Genomic DNA, 17,616 nt, shown 5'->3' on the forward strand with positions numbered 1-17,616 from the left:
ACCTGACCCCAGCAAGGCCCTGGGAGGGGAGCCCCATCTCCTGGAATGGGGCTCCTCAGCAGACGACGCCTCGGGCCCGTCCAGTGGGCAGCAGCACCCTGACAGCCTGTCCCCCACAAGCCCCTCACTCCTGCCCACCCCGGTCTCCCAGGCACGTGCAGCAGGTGGGGTCTCTCAGACTCGCAACCACCTGCAGGGCACACCAGGCTCAGGGCTCGCAGCCCAGGCAGTGCCCACGGGACCCAGCATCTTGCTTGCAAAGCCACCACCAAGCGGCCAGAGACCCAGGACGCTGGGGCCTCCGGGGTGACCGCCACCCCGAGGACAGGTTCCTCCCGCTCCTGCTCAAGTCAGCGCCTCCCAAAGTGGAGCCCTCGGCAGTGCGCTAGATCAGCTCGAGCAACCAACTGCACCCCCTTTCCAGGCAGGGGACCCCCAAACACAGGAAGAAATGCCCATGCTGGGCAGCCAGAAACACGTCCACTGACTGCCCCTCGCTGCTGTTCTTACGTCCGAGGGTCGCCTTCAGGCCGTAGCTTCAGAGGGAGAGCGGACTCCCGGTACCTGTGCCCGTATTTCTTTCCCGAAAGCATTAAACGAACCCCCAACCACATCCAGAAAGCAGCGTGCCAGCCCTGCACACGCGCACACACTCAGGTTTTAAGAAAAAAACGAATGGGCCAAACATGACTGCTACTGTCTTGCTCAATTCTCTCTTTCCCTTTCTTTTTTGTTTTTGGGGTTTTTCTGATTGGCTTGGGTGGGTTCCCATGCTTCTTAGTTGTATTCAGCCAACGACTTTGATACTTGACTCAGGACGTATGTTATTATTTGTTCAGATGGCTGATTTTTCCTTATTTTCCCTTCTGTAGCCTGGGCTAAAATTAGCTGGCACTGGCTGAAAAGAGAGCTGTCTTAGGATTAGATTCAGCTGTGTGTGTGTAACAGGAAAAACAACAGAGGCTTAAACTAGATAGAGGTTTCTTTTTCTGCTGCAGGAGAGGCCCCGAGAAGGGCAATCCGGAGCGGGTTCTGGATCCGCTCACGAAGTCCAGGGGACCCAGCTCCTACCCCCTGATCACCGCCCCCACCCCCGCTGCCGCCGCCCCCCCGAAGGGGCCTCATCCTCACGGTCCAAGGTTGCAGCCGGAGCGCCAGCCATCAAGCCCAGCGACAGGACAGAGGGCGGGGAGAGCGAGCAGCTGCTGCCTTTCCACATCTGCATCTTCTTGGCCAAACGCCTCCCCAAGATCAGGACCGTCCTTCTCAGGACGAAGGGGAGAAAGGGTTTCGAGAGGAAGGCAAACACGACTCCCGCAGCCAAGGGTAAAACTGCACCGAGGGCGGTCCCTTCCCAGGACGGTCTCTGCGACGGTGACAGCAAATTTACCAAACCCCTTGTGGGCACGGTGCTGGGGACCTGGTGCGAATGACCCAATCCTCAGCCGGCCTTTGAAGGAGACACTTGCTATCCTGCTTCTACAGAGGGGCAAGCTGAGGCACAGAGAGGCTAGGTCACCTGTCCGAGGTCACCCAGCTAACAGGCGGCACAAGCTGGATTTGAATGCGGGCAGCCTGCCCCCTTCCCCCCGGACATGGCCCATCGACCAAGGGGCACCTCTCTCCAGGTTACAGAATGGGGTGCATCCAAGTGGTCCCTGGATTCGGGAATGAGGTGGGGCGGGGGGCCAGCGCTGCTCTCTTACTTTGAGCCTCTGCACCTCTCAGTCACGCCCCCCAACACCCCGCAAAAGTTCTCACAACATGTGCAACGTGCTCGAGAACCTTCTGATGCATCGTTAGCCACCCCGGGGCAGCCAGCACAGGCAGGTGCTCAGGAGGCCGCGGACCCGTGAGCGGACGCAGGTGCGGCCCCGAGATGCAGACCCTGACCCCACGCTCCAGGCCAAGGGGGGAGACGGCAGCGCCCCGCGGGTAGAAGCCTCTCGGATGGGGGGGGCTCCAGGGCGTGGAGTCTGAGGGGCTGGGGCATCCTCTGAGTCATGAGCAATAAGGAACTAGGTCCACGAGGCAGGCCCGAGCCAGACGCGAAACTCCTCTCAAGTCCAAGGTGAGAAGCGTGCCTCAGCCCTGAGGCTGGGGGTGCAGAGCGGCCCCCCAGGAAGACCGTTCTGGCAGCCTGTGCAGAAGGGCGGGGGGTCCTGGGGAGGCCGGGACCTGAGGGGGAGATGGCTGGGGGTTCCGCGGGGCGGGGGGGGGGGCGCCTTCCAGGGCTGAGGACACTGCTGGGGGTGGGGGGGGCTGAGGGGGGTGCGGGGAGGAAGGCGTGGGGGAGGTGAAGGAAACAGAGGCGGCCTCTGTGAGAGGAGAAAGGAGGGGGCCTGAGCAGGGGGGGCTGGAAGGGGCTGGAAGGGGCCCTGGCTCGGGCTGGGCGGCCGGCACTTGGACGCCTACAGGCTGTGCTCACGGCTCAGCAATGTCCCAGCCCTGCCAGGAGACGCCTGGCCCTGCGGCCCCCGCCCCCCCCCGCCCCCCCCCCTCCCCCGCTCCCTGCAAGGGCCTCCCTCCCCCGGACCCAGACATCCCCACACCCTCCACGGCCGCTCAGCACCCCCCCACCCCGCCTCCGACGGCTAATGAAATCCAGCCAGGGACGGAGAGGCGACTAACAGATGCGTGCAGGGGGGGGCCGTGGGGCCTGAGGGGGCCGGGGCAGGGGCTGGGGGCCAGGCCGCGGGTCCAGGGGCAGCGTGGAGGGGTTGGGGAAGCAGTCTGAGCCCACAGCCGGGGGATGTCTGCCCGGGGGGCGGGGGGCTTGGCCCCGTCAGGTCTAATGAGACACGGGTGGCCCCTTGGCGCAGGCCCGCCCCCCGGCCCCAGACGGGCCCCCAGACAGAGAGCTGGTGAGGGGCCGGGGGGCGGGGGCCTCGCAGCCGCAGGGGCGGGCCGGCCCGCTGGCCGGGGCCCAGCGCATAACTCCGGGCAGCCGCTGTCTGGGGCGCAGTCTGGGGCAGCAGCCGCCCAGCCGCTCGGAGCTGAACCGGCAGCATGAAGGTACCGGGCACCGGGCTGGGGGACGGAGCCCACCCCACGGCAGGGCCCTGGCCGGACAGGCCCGTCCCACAGTGGGGTTTCCAGAGGGCGGGGCGGGGGGGGGGGCGGCAGGGCAGATGAGGGGTTCTCGGCAGGGGGGGCTGGGGTGACCCCATTCTCCTGTCGCCAGGCCCTCCTGGCCCTGCCGCTGCTGCTGCTCATATCCGCTGACCGCTGCGCCCCCCAGGCCTTGGGGATCCGGGGAGACGGTAAGCTGCCACCCGCCCGCCCCGAGCACCCCATCTGGGAGTCAGGCCCGGGCCCCCCCGCAGGACGCCGCCTCTGCTCTGCAGGCCGGGCCAGGCGGTTCCCCCCCCACGACCCCGAGACGGCGGGCGCTGAGGGGGTCTTGACGCCCCAGTCCCTTCTCCCCCCCAGCCCTGGACAAGTTCTGCCCGCAGCAGCCCCTGGACTGCGACGACATCTACGCCCAGGGCTACCAGATAGACGGCGTGTACCTCATCTACCCCTCCGGCCCCAGCCTGCCCGTGCCCGTCTTCTGCGACATGACCACCGAGGGGGGCAAGTGGACGGTGAGTGGCGGGGGGCACCGAGGCCTGGTCCTCCCCCGGCTGTGCAACCCGGCCGCACCGCTGCGTGCCTGGGCCCGCTGCTCTCAAGTGGGGCCAACGCTCACAGCAGAGTCTGTGACGGCTGCCGCCCTCACCGCTGGGGGCTTAGGGTGCGCCTGGGAGCAAAGAACCTTTCAGCAGTGAGGACCTGAAGCCCAGAGAAGCGCCGTGCTTTGCCCAAGGTCACACAGCCAGGCCCGGACTCAGCCCCAAGTGCCTCAACTCCACAACTCCCCTCGCCGGGGGGGCCTGGTGCCAGCACGTGCCTTGTCTTGGCCCCCAGCTCGGTCCTTTCCCAAACCGCCTCGGCGTCCCGGGGGCCGTGCCCCCCCGGGGCCCTCCATCTCTCAGGCCCATCCTTTCTGCTCCAGGTCTTCCAGAAGAGGTTCAACGGCTCCGTGAGTTTCTTCCGGGGCTGGAATGACTACAAGCTGGGCTTCGGCCGCGCCGACGGGGAGTACTGGCTGGGTGAGCAGGGCCCGCGTGCGCGCGCGCGGGCGGGCGGGGGGTGGGGGGGTGCCGGGCCAGGGCTGTGCTGACCGGCTGCCCCTCCTCCCCCCAGGTCTGCAGAACCTGCACCTGCTGACCCTGAAGCACAAGTACGAGCTCAGGGTGGACCTGGAGGACTTCGAGAACAACACGGCCTTCGCCAAGTACCACGACTTCTCCATCTCCCCCAATGCCGTCAGCGCCGAGGAGGACGGCTACACCCTCTATGTGGCCGACTTCGAGGACGGCGGGGCAGGTACCCCGGGCCGGCCTTCGCGGGGCGGGGGGCGGGGGGGGGGAGGCGGCGGCGCTGGCCGCCCTCTGGCTCTGGAGGGGCCCCGTCCCCAGGCTGCCGCCCGCCTCAGCAGCCCCTGGGCCCCCCCCGCCCTCCGCCAGGCGACTCCCTGACCTACCACAGCGGCCAGAAGTTCTCCACCTTCGACCGGGACCAGGACCTCTTCGTGCAGAACTGCGCGGCCCTCTCCTCGGGCGCCTTCTGGTTCCGCAGCTGCCACTTCGCCAACCTCAACGGCTTCTACCTGGGCGGCTCCCACCTCTCCTACGCCAACGGCATCAACTGGGCCCAGTGGAAGGGCTTCTACTACTCGCTCAAGCGCACGGAGATGAAGATCCGCCGGGCCTGAGGGCGGCCTCACCGCCGCACCTGCTGCCAGCCCGCCCGCCCTCAGCCTCCCACCTGGTGCTGCTGCTGCTGCTGCTCTCCCAGCACCGGCCTCGCCCAGGGGCCCTTGTGGCTCCAGCCCAACCGTTCCCGTCACACCCACGGCGTCCTGCTCTCGGCCTGGCCTCTGCACACACACCCCCCGCCCCAATCGGAGGCGACACTGTCGGCAGCGCCCCAGGCCTCCTCCAAGCGGCACAGCCAGCGGCCTGGACCTGGACCCTGTCCCAGAGCCTGAGGGCCGGGCGCTGCTCTCCCAGGCTGCGGGCCTGCGGCCCACCTCGGAGCGTGGCCTGCTCGTCTGGCCGGTGCAGTCAGGCCCTCCCTGAGCACACGCCAGGCCGCCGCCACACCCCAGCAGTCCCGCCGGCTGGCAGAGTATCTCCCGTCCTCACCTTCCTCCCGCCAGCTCGCTCCCCAGCAGTGAGCCCAGGGACCCCCGCTGCCCCCGCCTGCCCGCCCCGGGCAGCAAGCACAGCCCCAAAGCTGTGTTCCGCTACAGCTACCGCAGGCCAGCCCGCAGCAGCCCCAGCCAAGGTAGGCACGGAGCGAGGTCCCCCTGCCTGCCCTGGGGGGCGGTTGTGAGCATGTGAGGGCAGAGGGCCGCCTCTGTGGGGCAGGGCAGGTGGCGAGTGGCGGTCTCAATAAACCTCAGGACCCGAGGGACCTGGCCTTGGCTGTAGTGCAGGCAGCGCGTCTGGTGCCCCGTTGACAGCACCCTGCCCCCAGCTCCAAAATCACGCCCTGCAGACGACGCTAAAGGAACCTTGTATTTCACAGGCTTCACTCTGATGGCAAAAACTGTGTAATAATAATAATAATAATAATAATAAAAATACAATACTGAGAAGGATCGCACGGGGATAAAGGTTTCCCCTCCTGCTGTGGCTCATGCCGGCTCAGGTGGCTGCTTAAGGCTGCAGGGTGGGTGTGAGATGAACCTGCAGGAGAACCGAGCTGAGCTTCCCGGCTGGGCTCGGCTCCAGCCCTGGGGACCGTCCCCGTGGGTCCCGGAGGCCTGGGGACTGTCCCCGTGGGTCCCGGAGGCCTGGGGACTGTCCCTAGGGGTCTTGGAGCTGGGTCTGCCCCTGGCAGCAAGGCACAGACGAGGGGCCTCAGGGCTCCTGGAGGTCGGGCAGGTCAGCCAGCAGCATCGGGGAGTCCATCTGGATCTCACGCTGTAGGGACTCGATGTCAGCGGGGTTCATGCCGTGGCCCTCGAGCCAGTCGGCAAGCAGGGAGGCCGAGAGCGAGGCCGAGTCTGCCTGGCTGCTGACACGGAGGGTAGGGAGGCAGAGGCGCCGTCAGCCTGTCCCACAGGCAGGGGCCCCCGGCCCGGGGAGCCGCACCCCCTGCCCCAGCGGAGGCCCAGCACTTACCCGTCCTGGGGCCCATCAGCCACGCCCATGTCGAAAGACTGGTTGAGGAATTCCTCCAGGTCAAAGCCGACGCCATAGCCAGCTCCGCTGCCCTTTGGGGTGCCCGAGAACACGGGGGGCAAGGGGTCTTCCACCTGCAGGGGACGATGGCAACTTACAACGCAGGCACCGTCCAGAGCTGTCAGGTCTGCAGGGCGCCCGTCCCAGCACTGCCGGGACACCCGGGGTGATGGCACGAGCCTTGACACCCGCTGAGCAGCTGGTGCCCCCAAAGACCCGAGTTCCTTCTGGGAGCAAGGGGGACCCATCGGGAGGGACGGCGCCCCGCCTGCCGCTCGGCTCTCACAGAGCAAGGGCCTCCCAAACCCTCCCCCTAGGCTCAGATCTGCGTGTGCCCACGGCCGGGCCTCGCCCTCACCTGTGACTTGGACAGTTGCTGGGTCACGAGGGTGACGTCGGGGGGCTCTGAGGTGGAGGGTTGAGGGACGCCCCCGGGGTCTGGAGGGCGCGGGCCGGAGGCGAAATAAGGCAGAACGCTCAGGCCGCTGGGGCCGGGCAGCCCAGAGGGAGGCACCAGCGACGGCGGGGCCAGGAGGCCGGAGGAGGCAGCGGTTTGGAGTGGAGCAGGCGCAGGCCCGGGGCCCGGGGCCGGGCAGGCAGGCTGCGGCGGCGGGGCCGCAGCGGGCTGGGCGGCGGGGCCAGAGGGTGGGCTGGGAGGCCGGGCAGGCAGCGGCCCTGGGGCGGGGGCCGGGGGCCGGGCCATGCGAGTCCAGCGCTCCAGCAGGCTGCGATCATTGTCGCTGAGCACCAGCCCGGCCAAGGGGTCGGCGGAGGGGCCCCCCGAGGCCCCGGCTCCCCGCTCCTTGCGCTCCCGCTCCTGCCGCCGCTTTTCCCGCTCCTTGGCTCGCTCCTGCCGCCGCCGTCGCTTCTCCTCCCGCTCGCGCTGGCGCTCCTGGGCTGTCACCGGCTTGCGAGGCTCAGGAGCTTCCAGGGGGGCGCTGGGGCCATCTGTGGGGAAGACAGGCAGGGCGACACTAAGAGCCCGTCCAGTCTGGGGGGGGGGCCCTCAGCCCCACTCCCCAGCCAGCCACCGCCGCTGCCACGCACCGCGGAGCCGGCTCTGCAGGGACTTGAGCAGGGCGGCCTTGAGGGCGGCCTTGGTGTTGTCCGAGATGGCACCCTCCCTCTTTGGAGGGGCTGGTTCACTGGCCGGCGGGGGTGGCTGCAGGGTCAGATCAATGGTGTCAGGTGCAGGGCCGGTGCATGGCAGTGGGGCCGGCGGAGGGGACTCCATGGCACAGTCCCCACTGGGAGCCCAGGGACTGGGCATCTCAACGTCGGGGCAGCTGGGCTCACTGGCCACAGGCTGCAGGGAAGGCTGGAAGCGGATCTGCTGGCGGATGCCCTCTCGCCGCGCATGGAAGTCCTCGATCTCGGCCACAATGGCCTCCTTAATGCGCTCCCGGGTGAGGGCTTCACGGTCAAAGGCAAAGTCAAAGGGCGGGGCACAGTCGGGCTCGTCATCCGGGTCGTGGTACTTGGCCAGGAAGGGGTGACGGAGGGCGGCAGCGGCTGAGATGCGGGCACTGGGCTCAAAACGCAGCATGTGGCCCAGAAGGGAGAGGGCCTGGCGGTCGGCCCCCGGGTACACGGTCTCCCAGGGCACGGGCTGGCGAGGTGGCAGGCTCTGGATGTAGGCCCGCACCCGCTCAGCCCCCACGGCCTGAATCACGGCCGGCGACGGGGTGCCCAGCACCATCATGATGAGCTGCAGCTGGTGCACGTAGTTTTTGCCCGGGAAGAGCTGGCGCCGGGCCAGCATCTCCCCAAAGATGCAGCCCACGGACCACAGGTCGATGGCCTGCGTGTACTCGTGCAGCGAGAGCATGAGCTCGGGGGCGCGGTACCAGCGCGTGGCCACATACTCGGTCATGAAGTACTGGTGCTCCGCGGGCGAGGTGCACAGGCCGCGGGCCATGCCAAAGTCCCCGATCTTCAGCTCGCAGTTCTCATTCACCAGCAGGTTGGACGGCTTGAGGTCGCGGTGGATGACCTGAGCCGAGTGCATGTACTTGAGGCCCCGGAGCAGCTGGTACAGGAAGTAGCGCACGTGCTCCAGCGTCAGCGGCTGCGAGGAGTGGATGATCTGGTGCAGGTCGCTCTCCATCAGGTCCAGGACCACGTAGCTGAGGGCAGGGGAGAGGCGGGGGGCGGGGGGTCCTGGTGACGCTCCAGCCCCATCCGCACCCAGCTCTCCCAGCTCCAGACGGGTGGGGCCTGACTCTCAGGTGCTGTAGGTGCCACCCAGGTGGAGTGAAGATGCTACATGTCCTACAACTTCCCGTGAACTTAAGGAAAACTACTTTTACCTCTAAACCTAGTGTCGCCACCAGAGAAAAGGGGGGCTTGGACTAAACCAGCCTGGCCAATAGGTTTTGTCGGGGGAAGTCTGGTAGTGGCCCCATGGAAGACGGTGATGGAGACGGGAAGGGCTTCCGTCGTCTGTGATTGATTAGTGATGTCTGCTAGGGGAGTAGCTGGGGCAGATGCGGGATGCGGGGCTTCCCTCTGCCAGCCCACGCGCTGCCATCCAACGCAGCGCTACCTCACACTCTTCCGGAGGAATCTCGGGTGGCCCTGGCAAAGCCCCAAGGGAGCCCTGGTCTTGGGATGGCGGGAGCTTGCCCAGCCTGCCTCGCACAAGGTCCGGAACTTGAGCGCTATGGCCCCAGCCTTCCGAAAAGGTGCCCGCTCTGCCTCCCGCCGCCCCTCCTTACACAGACTTGAACTCGCCGTAGGGCACGGTGGGCCTCAGGATGTCCTTGATGGCGATGATGTTGTCGTGCTTGAAGTGCTTGAGGATCTTCAGCTCCCGGAGGGTCCGCTTGGCGTTGGTCACCACGTCAAAAGCGTTAGGGATCTTCTTAATGGCCACCTGCTGGCCTGGGGCACAGGGAAAGCGGATGCCCTAAGGGACCTTGGCGGAGCTGCGGAGTGGCACGCGGCCCCTTTCACCACCTCCCTTCTAAGACGCAAGGGACAACAGCTTCCCTCCACCGAGCACCTGCTGTGTGCCCGGTCCTGGGCTCAGCACAGCACCTGCACCACCAGCTGCCCCTCCTCCTCTCCCCCGGCAGGTGCTCAGAGCCCACGGAGACACGTGGAGCCCGGGGCTCCCTGCGGGCGGCGCTGCCAGCCGGCAAGGAGTAGAGTCTAGACTCCAACGCCGTGCTACCGCCCTGCTCGGCCCATCTCTGCCCTCAGCTATGGCACCGCCAACCGCCTGCGCCAGCCTCGGCTCCGGAACACGTTCCGGGAAACCTGCACCCTGGTCTCACCCGGACGGTCGACTTTCTGAGGAGGAAGCGGACCGATGCGCTGGCACCCACCGCGCCGGGGCTGCAGAGACCTGGGCCCTGTACAAGCGGGCACTGGGCGCCTGGCCCCCGGGGCTCCCAGCGCCAGTGTGCACACCCCGGCCCGCCCGCCGGCGCTCACCCGTGAGGCGGCGGCGCGCGGAAGACACCACCCCGTAGGCCCCGTTGCCGATGGTCTCGATGATCTCGTACTCGTCCCCCACGTCGAAGGTCACGTCGAAGGAGCGGGCCTTCAGCAGAGCCAGGTTCTTGGCCGCCACGGAGACAGCGGGGCCGGCGGGTTCCGCCTTCACCGGCCCGGGGGGCTCCCCGGAGCCGTCCTCGCCGTCTTCCTCCTTCAGGGGCTCGGCCATGGCGTCTGCGCGGACACGCTGGGGAAGAGGGGCCCGCCGCCGGGCTCAGGGGCCCCGCACCCGGCCGGCCCGAGCGAGCGATGCGCGCAGCCCGCGTCCCCCACCGCGCGCGCGGGCTCCGGGCTCAGGTCCGCGCAGGGCGCGGGGTCGGCGGTGGGGGAGGGGCCGCGAGGCGCGGTCCAGGAAGAAAGCGAGGGGCGGGGCGCCCGCTCTTCTCGGGCCACGCTCGGCGCCCGGCGCCTCACCCCGACGCCGCCCGAGCCCTGGAGGTCGCGGGCCCCCGCCTCCTGGGGTCCCCGGCCTCCCGGCCCCCGGTCGGGAGGTGGGGGACCCGAAGACCCTCCCGCTCCCTAGACCGCCGCCTCCACCACCACCTCAGCGGCGCGCATTCTGCCGGGCCGGTCCCCGCCCCGCCCCCCGAGACCACGCCTCCGCAGTCTCTGGCCAATCCCTGGATGGCCTCGGCGGAGGCGCCCACCCTTTCCACTGGCTGAGGCCAATCCGGGCCCCCCTGCCGAGGAAGCCCCGCCTCCACCAGCGCGCGCACCGCCGGCCAGTCCGCTGGCGGGAGCCGCCCAGCAGGCACTCGGCGCTCCACGGGGGCGCTGCGGCCTGGCGCCGGCCTCGCACGCATGCGCGCTGGGAGCCCCGGGCGCCGCGAGACTGGGAGGCACCGCCCCCTGCGCGCGCGTTCCCCACGGGCAGGGGCATCTGCGCCCAGCTGCCGCGGCTGGTCCGGGGAGCTTGGGGGGATGAGGTGACCGGATGTTACCCTGGCGGCCGCATCGGGACGTCCTCCTCCTTTAGGCGCCTCTTCCCTTGTCAGCCCCTACCTTCCACCCCTGGGGTTACGTCCTCCGTTTCCCCGGTGGGTCCCGGGAACCCAACGCTGGGAATCTGTCATCCCAGGTAGCCGGTGGTCGGCCACATCCCACCAGAGACCCCGGTCCTCCGGTGGCTGGTCCTCTCCGCTCAGCTTCCGGCGGCCCGGGGCCTCGGCCTCGGGCGCGACCCCTCCGCAGGGTGGCTGGGTCCAGCGACTCCCGCGCCGGGGCTGCGGGGCAGCAGACAGGCCCGCAGGGTCAGCTGTGCCCGGAGAGGGCAGGGCGGGGCCCGAGCCGATGCGGCGCCCCAGGCCGCGGGGGACCTGATGGCTGGCTGTGTGACCGTCCCGTCTGATCCGGGAATAAAGCAGAAAGTATCAGAAGAGGTTTACAAACTGAATCGTTTAAGTGCTTCCTCTGCATGTTTTAGCTAGGAGGGGTAGACAAGTTACAGGCATTCTCTGGCAACAACTCCGTTTCTCACTCACTTTTGAATGCACCATGAGCTGCCTTACTTCTACCGTGACTCCGTCCTGGAAAAGCCATCAATCACCTTTTTTTTTTTTTTCTTTTAGCCACGCCTGAGGCATGCGGAAGTTCCCAGGCCAGGGATCAAACCCAAGCTACATCAGTGACAACATTGGATCCTTAACCCGCTGAGACACCAGGGAACTCCAAAGTCATCAGTTAACTAACATTCTTCAGCCTTGCCTTATGAGCTCGCTGCATTTGACAACTGACTACTTTGAGAAAAAGTTGTTTCACATGGCTCAAAACTCAAACAATACTCAAGTGAAAAAAATCTTGGTCTCTCTCCTTTTTTTTTTTTTTTTTTTTTTTTGCTATCTCAGGGCCGCACCTGTGGCATATGGAGGTTCCCAGGCTAGGGGTCCAATGGGAGCAGTAGCCACCAGCTTACACCACAGTCACAGCAACGCAGGATCCGAGCCACCTCTGTGGCCTACACCATAGCTCAGGACAATGCCGGATCCTTAACCCACTGAGCAAGACCAGGGATCGAACCTGCAACTTCATGGTTCCTAGTCAGATTCGTTAACCACTGCGCCACAACGGGAACTCCATTAATATACATTCTTATCCACCTCCCCTTGACAAGAGATAACAAATCATTTACTCTTTTCCTGATGATCACTGAGTATCAAAGCTAGGGGGATCTCTCACTCTTTAACAGCTTTTTTGAGATACAATTTTCATACCATAAAACATATACCGCGTACAGTTCAGTATGTGGATTTAGTGTGTCCGCAGAGTTGTGCAACCATCACCACTGCCTGATTCCACAACATTTTTGTCACCCCACCCCCCAAAAAACCCCATCAGTCACTCATTTCCCCTCACCCGGCCCCTGGAAGCCACTGATCTATTTCCTGTCTCGGGACTTGCCTATTCTGGATGCTTCCCGTCAATGGAATCGTATGTTTGTGACCTTCGGTGCCTGACTTCTTTCACTCGGTATAACATTTTCAAGTGTCCTCCTTGTGGCATGTGTCAACATTTTTTTTTTTCTTTTTCAGACATTTAGAGTCGTTCAAAACTTTTGCTATGGCAAACCATGTGACGACGATAACATTATCCCGAACACCTCATTCTGAGCGTATAAAATACCCAGAGGTGGGAGTATGCCAAGTTAAAGAGTATTGCACTTGCGATTTTTTTTTTTTTCTTTTTTGGCCGCACCCCGTGGCACATGGACATTCCCGGCCCAGGGAGCGAATCTGAGCCGCAGTGGTGGCAACGCCAGATCCCTTAACCGGCCACGCCGCCGCAGCGGGAAATCCACTCTTGTGATGTTCCTGTGTGACGTCACATTCCTGTCCTTGGAAGTGACACCAGTTCGGGTTCTTTCCCGAGCAGTGCGCAGGAATGAGCCACAGGAGGACCCGGCGTTGCTGCCGCTCTGGTTATTGCTGGGGCATGGGTTCCACCCCTGGCCCAGGAATGTCCCCACGCACCGGCAAGGCCAAAATATAAATAAATAAATAAATAAAAAGCCTGAAATCGTTTGCCCATGTTAACAAGGGGGAGACATCCCCTCAAAATCCTGATGTCTGGTTTCTTGTGGGAAAAGTCAGATCTGTCCACAAAAGCTGCATTTCCACAAGGTGTTAGTGGACGGTAACCGGGCAGCAGCCCCACCACTGAAAGGGGGGGCTCTCCGGCTCACCCCAGTCCCCATGGCTCCCCGACTGCCTCCCCAGCAAAGGCTGACGGTCCCACGGCATGTATCGCTGTTCATGGACCACTGTTCTTACACCTTATCGAGAGCAGGAAACAGGGAGGCTGGGAGGGCATGTCTCAAAAAAGGAGGAGAAGAGGAAGAAGAGGCCAAGGGCAGCCCTCGGGGGCACAACAACCACCCGTTTCCAGACCCGGGCTCAGCCCTCCGGGCCGTGTGCACGTCCAGGGTTGCCCGCAGAGGGTGCGGGGGGAGCGCAGGGCACATCCGAGGACAGAAGGACCTGCGTGGAAGCGGTTGGCAGAGGGTCACATAAGGTGACGGGCCGAGAGGGAGGGCAGAGGCCCTGCCCTCGGGCTGCAAGCGGGACGGTCGGACCTTCCTGGCTCTAAGAAATGACAGCCAGGAAAGCCCCAGGCCCTGGCCTGGCCCTTCAGAGGCGCTGGCCCAGCCATGGTCACTCCCGTGGCCGCCCCACCCCAGACCCAGGGGCACCGGAGCCGTGTCTCGGGGGTGTGAACCCCTCCCTGCACCTTCTTGCAGGCGGAGTCCTGGTTTACAGCTGAGAAGTGGGCTCAGCGGGGGTGGGAGAGGGAGGGCTCCCCGGCCCCCCTGCCGCCGGGATTTCCTGTACCCAAGTCCCCTCTCCCGACACAGACACGCCCCTCTGATGCAGCCGTGAGTCACTCGTGAGTGGCTGGGGTGCGGCCAGACGCAGCTCACACCCGCTGCCGTCTGCAGAGGCCAAGGAAGCTGCTCCAGGGCCCACTCTCTGGAGAGCAGATGCTTGTCAGCCTGTAGCTCCTCCTGGTCCCTTGCCCTCCCGCTCCTGCCGCCATCAGAGAGGGTAACCCGTTGGGCCCTGTGGACAGAATGAACCCTGCCAAGAAGGGCACCCGCAGAGCGGATGAACCTGCAAAGAACACTGGCTGCTCTCAGCGGGGCCCTCAGGCACTAGGAGGACAGGGTGGTGAGGGGCGTTTGGGCACCAGAACTGCTTTCACGAGCCCTCGCAACGACTCCCGCGGCTGGTGGCTTTAGATAAGCCTCCGTCTCCCTTTCTGTGTAGTGAGGTAGTGATCCGGTGAGCACAGAGCTGGTCTCAGCTATAAGTGGTTCCAGGCCTGCTGTTAACCACACAAAGGCAGAGGCTGGAGTGGACAGGACTCTGGACAGGCTGGAGGGACAGGGCAAGCCAGGGCAGCTGGCTCTCCCAGGCTTCCGCCTGGTACAATCATGCTGGAAATAACCGTAGGCCACCAACCACGGCCTAAACACATGAAGATTCGTTTTTCCTACCTCACGAGAAATCCAAAGGACTTTGTTGAACTCTGTTTGGCTGCTTGATAAAGCCTGTCAGGAGCTAAGGCAGTATCCCTCCGCTTTGCTATCATCTTCGCAACATTTTGCCTCTCTTAACTCATGGCTGCAAAATGGCTGCTGCACTCCAGCCATCACATTCATGCTCCAGGCAGGATAAAGGGAGAAGGACACAGTGCCACATCTGTCCCCTTTCACCACAAGAGCAAACACCTTCCTGGTAGCCCCCCCCATAGCACTTCCATCCCCTTACACAGAACTGTGTCACATGGCCACCCCCAGTTGCGAGGGAGGCTTAGAAAGGCACATTGCTGCCCCCAAATCAGGGTTTGTCAGGAAGAAGTGGAGAACAGATACCGGGTGGGCAGCTCACAGGTGGAAGGGGCAAAGCCGCATCTACAGGTCGGGAGGGCCAGTGGCAGGTGCCCTGGTGACAAAGACCAAGGCAGAACTCTTCTAGGGGCCCTTGGGGGCTGAGACCCTGGATCCTTTACTCTGGGCCGCGGTCTCCCCGGTACATCCCCCAGCCCTGGGCGCCCCACACTCCTTCCCAAAGGTGGCGGGCGCCAAGGCCCCCGCCAGCCCAGAGCCAGTATCTCCAGGTGACGAGCAGTGTGGCCGGGCTGGGAGTGAGGCAGGTGCTGGCTGCCAGCTCTGGCTACCCCTCCAGGTCACACACAGTCACACTGTGACATGCACAGGCTGGCATGGGGCAGTGCTACGCACACATGTTCCACACACAGGGCTGCGGGGACACACACACACACACACACACACACACACACACACACACACACTGCAACACAGATTCATAAAGGCACAGATCTGCGCACGCGGGCAAACGCGTGCACACAAGGACACACACAGATGCACGCATGACTGGGACCTACGCTCCAGGAACGAACACACACACACACACGCACACGCACACGTGCACGCACACTCACGCACATGCACACACTCACACACACACTCACACACACACACACTCCTCCCTCCAGGGCTTCTCGTGGGTCTGTTTGGCCTCCACACCCAGAGTCCCAGGCTGGCTCCACCCCCACAGGTCTCTGTCTGAAAGCGCCTCCAACCTGGAGAGCTGAGCCCAGGCCAGGAGGGATGGGGCGGGAGCGCCGCCCAAGCCCAGCTGCAAGGCCGTGGCTGGATGCAGGGCAGGACTGCCCACGGGACACAGAGTAGGGGAGCCGGGCGTGGGCAGGGGCCACGGCTCGGTCTCCTGAGGGCAGGGGGCTACTCCCCAAGGCCGCCTGTGACTGGCTGCAGTGTGCTCTTGGTGGACGGGACAGCAGGAAGCCTGCAGGGGGGTGGCTGCCCCCGGCCGCCCAAGGCCCCTGCGGGCAGGCTGACCTCCTGGCCTGACAGCTTCGGCTTGGGCCGCTTGTGCTTTCTCAGCACCCACTTCCACACTCTGCACACCCGGGGTACCCATGCCCCTGGTGGGGGGGGGGTCCTTGTGGTCCCCGCACTGGGCCTGCCTGTCCTCTGTGAGGGGGATGCCACCTGCCTGTCCCCTCTCGTGGCCCTCCTCCCCAGGCTCTGCCCTGCTCCAGTCCAGCTCCCGTGCTCCCCAGACACCTCCCGGGGACACCCTGCAGGTGCTCCAGTTCCTGGGGCCACTCGCACTCTCCGGCACCCCACCCAGGCCCCTCGTGTCACCCTCACACCGAGCTGGCACTTTCAAAGCAGGCCCCAAACCCCAAACCACAGTCATTCATTCCGTCACCAAATACCCAGCGCGTCGGGCACTGCCCGGGTGCTGGGGAGGCGGCAGGAACAAAATGGGTGAAATGCCTGCTCTCGAGAAACTGAGGCTTGGGCAGGAGGGCACCCACCCGGGGTCGGCGTCTCAGAAGGTGACAGGCACCAGCAGAGAGACGGCCGGGCACAGACGTGGGAAGTGCGACGTCCAGAGGAGCATGTGATTTCACACCAGCCGTGGTATTTCCACACGACCGTACAAAACAGACGGTGAGGGAAGCCCCTGCAGAGGACAGGGGCACCCACTCGCCAGTGTGTCATAACCTCGGTGGGAGAAGGAAGGCACAGGCTTGTACGGATGACGATTCTCTCTGCCGAACGCCCGAAACCCACACTGTGAGTCCATTACGCCCGGATAAAACTCAGTCACGACACAGAAACACATGGAACTCGCAGGGAAGGCAGGACAGAGACGGTGACCCTGGAGCAAGGCCTCGACGGGGTGGGAACGGGCCCTGCGAGACGGGGCGGAGGGGACAGCGAGTGCCCGGCCCTGGGCGGGATGCACCTGGCGCGGCCACTGCACCCGGAGCAGCGGAGGAGGGGAGCAGGCAGGACAGGCGGACAGTCCCGGCCCCAGCGCTGTCTCCTGAGCTGCTGTCCTCTCCGGCCTCCTCTCTGGCCTCTGTAACCCACTCTCCGCACAGCAGCCGGAGTGACTTCTCCAAACACACAGATGAGGCTGCGTGTCTGCAGCAGTGCCCGCGTCTCAGGGGTCGGGTCCACCCGGCGCCTGCGAGGCCCTGCTCGGCCAGGCAGGGGCAGACGGGGGAGTGGCAGTGGTGAGGGGCCGGCCGGCTGGCTCCTGTGAGATCACCCCTCCACTCATCCGCTGACTTCCGCAGACCCGCTGGGAAGCCCCGAGGAACCGGCTGACGGACGGACGGGCAGGCAGGCGGGGCAGGTCCAGGGTAGCTGGGGGTGGGCCGGCGGGGAGGAGGGGCCAGGGTCACCCCAGGAGGAAGGGGCCCTGGGGGAGGCCCCTTTGGGACCGGGCCAGCCTCTCAGCGTTGCCGTCCACCTCCTCCGGCCTGGCACCCACGGCTCGGGCTGCCGGTGAAACACAAGGCACCCGGTTGCGCTTGACCGTCAGATGCACCGTGAGGGCTCCTTTGGCTTTGGATGTCCCACGTGCAGCCTGTATTTCCACTGGCGAAACCTGGCGGCCCTCCTGGACGACCACATCCTCCACCGCCTCCCCCCACCCCGCCCCCGCCCCCGCCCCCGCCCCACGCGGTGGCCAGAGACCCAGTCAAAGCCGGGTCGATCCACAGCCCTCCGCAGCTCAAAACCCGCCCTGGGTGCTCTCTCCACTTGTCTCCGACGCTGGTGCTGCGCAGCCACAGCCGCGCCAGATCTGAGCCGCGTCTGCGACCTACACCACAGGTCAGGGCAACGCCGGCTCCTTAACCCACTGAGCCAAGCCGGGGATCCAACCCGCAACCTCACGGTTCCGAGGCAGATTCGTTCCCACTGCGCCACGATGGGAGAACAAAGTGCCCTGGGATTTCAGCATTTGCCGGTTTCCGTGGTGGCGGGTTTCAAGCTGGCAGCACATCACTAGAGGCAGGGGAGCACACAGTTCATTGGTGT

At 65.2% G+C, this 17,616-nt stretch overlaps 2 protein-coding genes across 4 annotated transcripts; one reads left to right on the top strand and one right to left on the bottom strand.

The window, feature by feature from the left end:
* The first annotated feature begins 2,927 nt into the window (after positions 1–2,927).
* MFAP4 (microfibril associated protein 4) lies at positions 2,928–5,647 on the top strand. Its single transcript, XM_047757120.1, has 6 exons — positions 2,928–3,015; positions 3,185–3,263; positions 3,433–3,587; positions 3,998–4,094; positions 4,189–4,371; positions 4,512–5,647. The coding sequence occupies exons 1-6, from the start codon at positions 3,010–3,012 to the stop codon at positions 4,757–4,759; spliced, it is 768 nt and encodes a 255-aa protein (XP_047613076.1). The 5' UTR covers positions 2,928–3,009; the 3' UTR covers positions 4,760–5,647.
* A 121-nt stretch (positions 5,648–5,768) lies between these two features.
* MAPK7 (mitogen-activated protein kinase 7) lies at positions 5,769–10,307 on the bottom strand. Of its 3 annotated transcripts, none has more exons than XM_047757116.1 (6): positions 9,675–10,307; positions 8,954–9,119; positions 7,284–8,362; positions 6,595–7,184; positions 6,177–6,310; positions 5,769–6,069 (listed from the first exon to the last, which is right to left on the bottom strand). In XM_047757116.1, exons 1-6 carry the CDS (start codon positions 9,904–9,906, stop codon positions 5,913–5,915), a joined length of 2,358 nt encoding a protein of 785 aa, XP_047613072.1. In that variant the 5' UTR covers positions 9,907–10,307; the 3' UTR covers positions 5,769–5,912. The 3 variants fall into 3 exon arrangements, with proteins under 3 accessions (XP_047613072.1, XP_047613074.1, XP_047613075.1); XM_047757118.1 differs by having other exon boundaries at positions 5,769–6,066; positions 9,675–10,306; XM_047757119.1 differs by having other exon boundaries at positions 8,954–9,114; positions 9,675–9,762.
* Between the last annotated feature and the right edge of the window lie 7,309 nt (positions 10,308–17,616).

The sequence above is a fragment of the Phacochoerus africanus genome, chromosome 14 (genome assembly GCF_016906955.1).
Source record: "Phacochoerus africanus isolate WHEZ1 chromosome 14, ROS_Pafr_v1, whole genome shotgun sequence".
NCBI classification, from domain to species: Eukaryota; Metazoa; Chordata; class Mammalia; order Artiodactyla; family Suidae; genus Phacochoerus; species Phacochoerus africanus.